We start from the raw sequence: 6,000 nt of genomic DNA on the forward strand, positions 1-6,000 counted from the left end.
ACTTCTCTTGCCCTTTCAACAAGTACAGGTGACTGATTAAAATTTTAATTGTGCTTATTTCAAGCACTTGATTCTGAGAGATGATCACAATGAGCAGTAAAATCCAGAAGGTGATAATTTCATACTGTTAATGGATTGTTGGCATCTTGAACATTCCCATAAACCTTTCAGAATCTGGGGAGAAGTCTCAGATGCAGAAAGTCACTTGAAAGAAGACTTATGGCTGCTGCTTGGATTGAGTTCCCATATGTCTTTATTGCCACATACTGCAGGTTTAATGGATGCTATTCCATTATCCTGTGTACATATATATATTAGAAATGACGAAGAAGAATTTTCGCAGAAGGCAACTGTGAAACTTTTTTATTCAATAGAACACAAAGAAATGTGTTTCATAGCTAATTGGATCCCTAGCCATGGCATCATAACATACTCTACCCCAAGGAATATGTATCTGGAACCCTGGAGGCCACCCTCCCGCCAGGACTGTCCTGGAGACTTGAGGTTGGTAACATATAGAGACCTGAGTAAGGATGGGCAGAACTGGATAAAGATCCAGAGAAATGATGTTACTCCTATACTTTTATTAAATGTAGCCCAGGATCCCTGAAGCACATTTCAGATACCCTAGGAATTCTTGAGGCTTTAAGTCCCACCAAATATGAATAACATTCTGTTAAAAGAAGTGTGATGAGCAGTGTTTGTTTGCTTTTTAAAATACCTACCCGCACACACTCATTCCCACACGCATACGCGAAGCACACCTAAAATCTGAAGGGGGGAAAGTACCTGAGATGGTGACTCAAGGAAGAAATCATAAATAGGAAATCTATAAAGCGAAGTCTTTTTCCTGACCCAATAGTGTACTTGAAATGCAGCTTATCCCAGCACTTCTTTGAAGCAGCTTCTTAACTGCTCATGACTATTTATCTTTATTTTCCTCATTCCTATGCAGTGTTTTTAAATGTTTTCATCTGCTTTTAACAAGTTTTTTCTTGTTATTTCAGTTGCCAAAGCTGTTTGATGGCTGCTACTTCTATTTTGGGGGAGCCTTCAAACACCATCCAAAGGACAACCTTGTTAAGCTTGTCACTGCAGCTGGGGGCCAGGTTCTCAGTAGAAAGCCCAAGCCGGACAGCGACGTGACTCAGACCATCAATACTGTCGCGTACCATGCGAAAGCTGACTCCGATCAGCGCTTCTGCACGCAGTATATCATCTATGAGGATCTGTCTAACCATCGCCCAGAGAGGGTGCGGCAGGGCAAAGTCTGGATGGCTTCTTCCAGCTGGTTTATAGATTGTGTGATGTCCTTTGCGTTGCTCCCTCTTGACAGCTAAATATCGCACCGGATTAATGTTTCAAATTGAACTTACACAGTGTGAGAACCAGCCATTGCACTGTTTTCATCATATACATGTTTACAAATAGGTAGACTCATTCATGCACGTTTTTTCCTTGAATTAAAAAAGAAAAAAAAAGCTTAGGCCAGATTAGGAATTCATTCTGTGTTTGCCATTTAGATGCTGAGATTGCTTTGAAGGATGTTTCTTTTTAAAACTGGTGTATGTTTTGATTCATCATGTCTTTTTATTCAGATTATCAGCTATTAAAGATTAAGAAGAGAGTTTCAGAACTATGGGTTAAATATACAAGTAGTATCATTATCATCTCAGCCTTTTAATGTTCTTTGATGAAAAAAATCCACACTTGCTGCCACCAGCAAAAATACTTCCCATCCTTTGGTGAACAAGGAATATTGTTAAATAATTGATTCTGGCTTTATTGTAATGAAAGTAGAGTACCTGGTCCGAATGTACCACCACAGGTATTAAATTCTTCTGTCTACAATTGTCGTCATCTTACGTTGTGTTTAGTTTTTTATAATGTACGTGGATGTCAGTTCCTACATTTTTATCCCTTTTTATCTATTCATCAAGAAATCATGACTTAAACCATAACATTATTCTTTGGTGGTGAAAACATTGGGCTTATGGTACATATTTTTATTGTATATGCTTGCTTATTGTTAGCTATCACTTTGTAACTGTGTTTCTCTACAGTATATGTATGTATAGATACACTTAGAGTATATGAATGTATATATACATATATATAAATACATATACACACTTAGAGCATTTTCTTTAACACATTTTAGTATCAATATTGCTTAGAAGGTCTTACTAGACTAGCAAATTGTCAATCAAATATTAACAAATTAGGAACCAGTCTTTCTCTGGTAGACCTTGCTATATATGCTAAAATAATTGTTTTTGAAGGTCTTAATTTCTTTTTTTGTAAAGTTTTTTTTTTTTTTCCACTTTAGATTGCTGTGGAGGCAGAAGTTGGGGATTACTTGATTTAGAACAGATTTTTGTCCATGTGATACATAAGGCTCTAACAGTAAGTCTAAGGGTAGGAGTGGGAAGGACTTACTTCTAATACCAAGACAGTTAAGGTTTGATGAGAAGAGTGGACAGGACACCACCTGAGAATGGGAGGCCTGGGGGAGGTTCCTCTGACGGAAGTGTTCTCATTTGTGAATGAATCGACAAGGTAAATGAGATCATTTAAAAATATTCTTTAAGAAGCAGAATTCTTGAGTAAGTCTCCCTAGAAATTGAATCTAGTGCTAATATTAAAGACATAGGAAGGGAGACACTGTGGGCCCGGCCAGGTTTGGTCCCTGGTGGGCTAGAGAACAGTTTAAGTCCTGGATGAGAATACTGAGAGTGTGAAGTTAATAAACCTATTAAAGTTCATTTATTTGTAAGTTTGAGATTCTGCGGATTATTTAAAAATAAATTTTACTGTAATTCCTCTTTTGACATGTTACTTTTCCATATCAAGAAATACATTATGTAAATGCAGTGATAAACTGTGGACCCTGACCTTTAAGGATGAATCGGCTCTGAAAAAGCTCTCCAACCAGTAATGTATTTGTCCCACATTTCATCCTAATGGAGAATGATGAACACCATAGCACCAAACAAATCTGAGGGGTTAGATAATGTCTGGATTACATAATTTAAGACTCTCTGGGATTTGGGTTGTCATTTTTGACTTATAACTGACTTTTAGTCATTTTCTATTGCCTCATTGGTCACATTTCCTAGACAGGTTTGTGTGTGTTCCTCTGATTCGAATCCCTGTTTGTGAAACAACTTTGACGGTTGCTGCTCACTCTCCTTCAGTCATTTTCTGGGTTTATCCTCCCTCTCCCTTCGTTCTACTGTAAGCAGTTGTTTTGTAGTTTTTCTTTGGTTTCTTTAAATATATTTTGACAGCAGTTGGTTGATGTTAAGCTGTTAAATCTTGTGATTTCCGTATAGATACACTTGTAACTGTTTCCATTTTTTGATCATAGATTCCAGCTTCTTTTTTATTTACTACAAATCATTAAAGTTACTTGTGTTTCTGTGTCTCTGTATCTTCTATAGAAGTAGCTCATTCTGCACCGTTGAAGAACAACACAGGTTAGCAAGACCTGTGCTAACAAAAGCTTATCTTTTGGGACATTAATGCATTGCAATTAATTTTGGATAGAAATATTTCTAAAGTATATTAGGCACTTTATTACGTTACATAAATTTGTCTGAATACAATGTAACCTTGATAGTTGGAATCCTCATTAAGGGCATCAGTTATTACAGGATGATTCCTTCATGGTTCCGTTAAAGCCAGAGGGTAGGTGGCTTGGCCACAGTATTACACATGGCTGCTTTCTAGTTCTGCCTGCGTTTTGTAGTTTTTTTCCCCCTTGGCAGTCACTACTTATCTGTTCCCGTTAATACTTTACCCTATCTAACTTTTTTTTTCTTTTGACTTGCTAAAGAATGAAAACCAGGTGGGAAGTATATTAGAATTACGAGCAAAATGGGGATAAAGAATGTGTGAGGGTTTTGGTGATTCACCTATGAGTTAGATACTTCAATTTTGTAGATAAGATTTACCATTTATTCTACCTGACTTGACTTCTTTAGAGACTGCTTTGTGAATTTGGTGATTAGGTGACCTCTGTATGTTTTGGGAGGTTTGATGGTCCTGTGGGACTAAGAAGATTCAGGGAGGGGCAGTCACGTTGCACATTACCTGTAATTATCTCCTTGGTTTGGGGCAAAAACAGTGTCCGTTGTGATTTGAAAGTTCGTGGACCTCATCACAGTTACAGATGTATATTCTCTTCTATAACCAGAACACATTAAAATGACAGGAAATAATATTTAAGACTGTAAGCCACTTTTTTGTTTGAAGATGGACTGCCCTACAAATTGTGAACTTGACGTATGATTTTGTCATCAAATCACCCAATAAGTAAAAACTAAGCAATTATAATTTTTTTTCAGTCAGCTAACACATATTATGTTTGGCTACTTAGTTGTATACTGTCTTATGAATTAAGGATTGCTGATTATTTGTGTGCCTTTCTAAGGCACATACTGCACCTTTTGATAACTGGAAGTTGTTAATTAGGATGGCATTGTGGGAGAAGTGGGGAAGGCACCAGACTGTTCTGTGACCTGGCTTAGAAGGTTGATGACTAACTCTCCAGACCCAAGGAGGATTCCTTTGGCCCTCAGTGCTCCCATATGCCTGTGCAGTCCACTTCCAGAAGGTCAGTAAGCCTACTGTCAGGCTTGGAGATTGGATTAAAGATACTGGGTGGGGGGTGGGGGGGTGTGGATGGGGGGGGGGGATGGTGAGAGGGCATGACTCCTGTGCAGGCTTTGAAGTCTGTTAGACCTGGATTTGTGTATCATCCCTTTACTAGTTTAGCTAACCTGTGTCTGCGTTTATGAAGTGGGAAAAATGCTCCCCATCTCACGTAGACGTAAAGGTGGAAAAAGCATTGAGCACCTTGTTTGTGGCACTCACAGGATCAACCTCCTGAAACCTTGGTGAGCAATATACATCAGAGACCGCTCTAAAAGCAGCTCATTAAAAGGTGGCTTTGGGTAGCAAGGCTCATCTCAGTCCTGAGTAGTCCTGCCTGTTGTCCCCAGCCTCTGCTCTACTGTTTGCTGTCCTGTCTTCACGTTGCTGGGGTTAGTCTTAACAATGAGGACCTGGCCTGTCTAATTTCTCACCTCTGACCTCTCTCCCCATCTCTGAAGTGTCCCCATCTGTGTGGCCTATCCTGCCCATTCAGCGAACACTTGATTTAGCTTTCATCCCATGGATGCATCTATTTTGGGTACCAGGATTGCTTGGGTCTCCACACTTGAGATACACACCCCTTTATTCATTTACTTTGGTTTTGGACATACTAAGTTAATCTACAACCCAGAAAAATCGCTATTACCATTCTTACCTTTTTTTTTCCCCCTTTTCAAGTGCACACAGCTTTTATAACTAAGGAATGAAACCCTGAATATACTTTGACTTCCCATATTTTTCCACGTGATTAAATATTCTTGTATGTAATTTCTACTAGTTGTAGCCTATCAACAGGATGATGATAATTTAAATCCCTGCTATTATATATTTGGGTTATTTCAGTTATAGGTAAGTCTGTATAAACATTGTTGTGATAAACATAGGTCCTGGGGGAAGGAGGAGGTTTTCTTTACAATGTCAAGCTAAGTTACCACCTGTCGTTACTATCTCTAAAAAATGCAGTGTGCACCCTACACAATTAAATTAAGACCTGTAGTTACACTTAAAATACAAAAATTAGAAAATGAGCCTTAATTGATTGCTAGGATTTTCATGAATTGCTGAGACTTTACACATAAGGTTCAAAACACTCCCACTCTTACGGTTTAGAAACTAACCAGAAGGGGTGCCTGGGTGGCTCAGTCGGTTGAGCGTCTGACTCTGGCTCAGGTCATGATCTCGCGGTTCGTGGGTTGGAGCACCACATCAGGCTCTGTGCTGACAGCTCAGAGCCTGAAGCCTGCTTTAGATTCTGTGTCTACCTCTCTCTCTGCCCCTCCCTCTCTCCCACTCTCTCTCTCTCTCTCAAAAATGAATAAATGTTAAAAAACCTAAAAAAAA

General features: G+C 38.9%; 1 protein-coding gene across 3 annotated transcripts in view; it reads left to right on the plus strand.

The window, feature by feature from the left end:
* Window positions 1-3,425, plus strand: part of BARD1 (BRCA1 associated RING domain 1) — an 84,262-nt gene extending 80,837 nt beyond the window's left edge. For all 3 annotated transcript variants that reach the window (XM_047871901.1, XM_047871903.1, XM_047871902.1), the window contains one exon: window positions 1,008-3,425. In XM_047871901.1, the coding sequence (XP_047727857.1) occupies window positions 1,008-1,340 (333 nt within the window). In that variant the 3' untranslated portion in view covers window positions 1,341-3,425. The remainder of the gene's footprint in view (window positions 1-1,007) is intronic.
* The last annotated feature ends 2,575 nt before the right edge of the window (window positions 3,426-6,000 follow it).

The sequence above is a fragment of the Prionailurus viverrinus genome, chromosome C1 (assembly GCF_022837055.1).
Source record: "Prionailurus viverrinus isolate Anna chromosome C1, UM_Priviv_1.0, whole genome shotgun sequence".
NCBI lineage: Eukaryota > Metazoa > Chordata > Mammalia > Carnivora > Felidae > Prionailurus > Prionailurus viverrinus.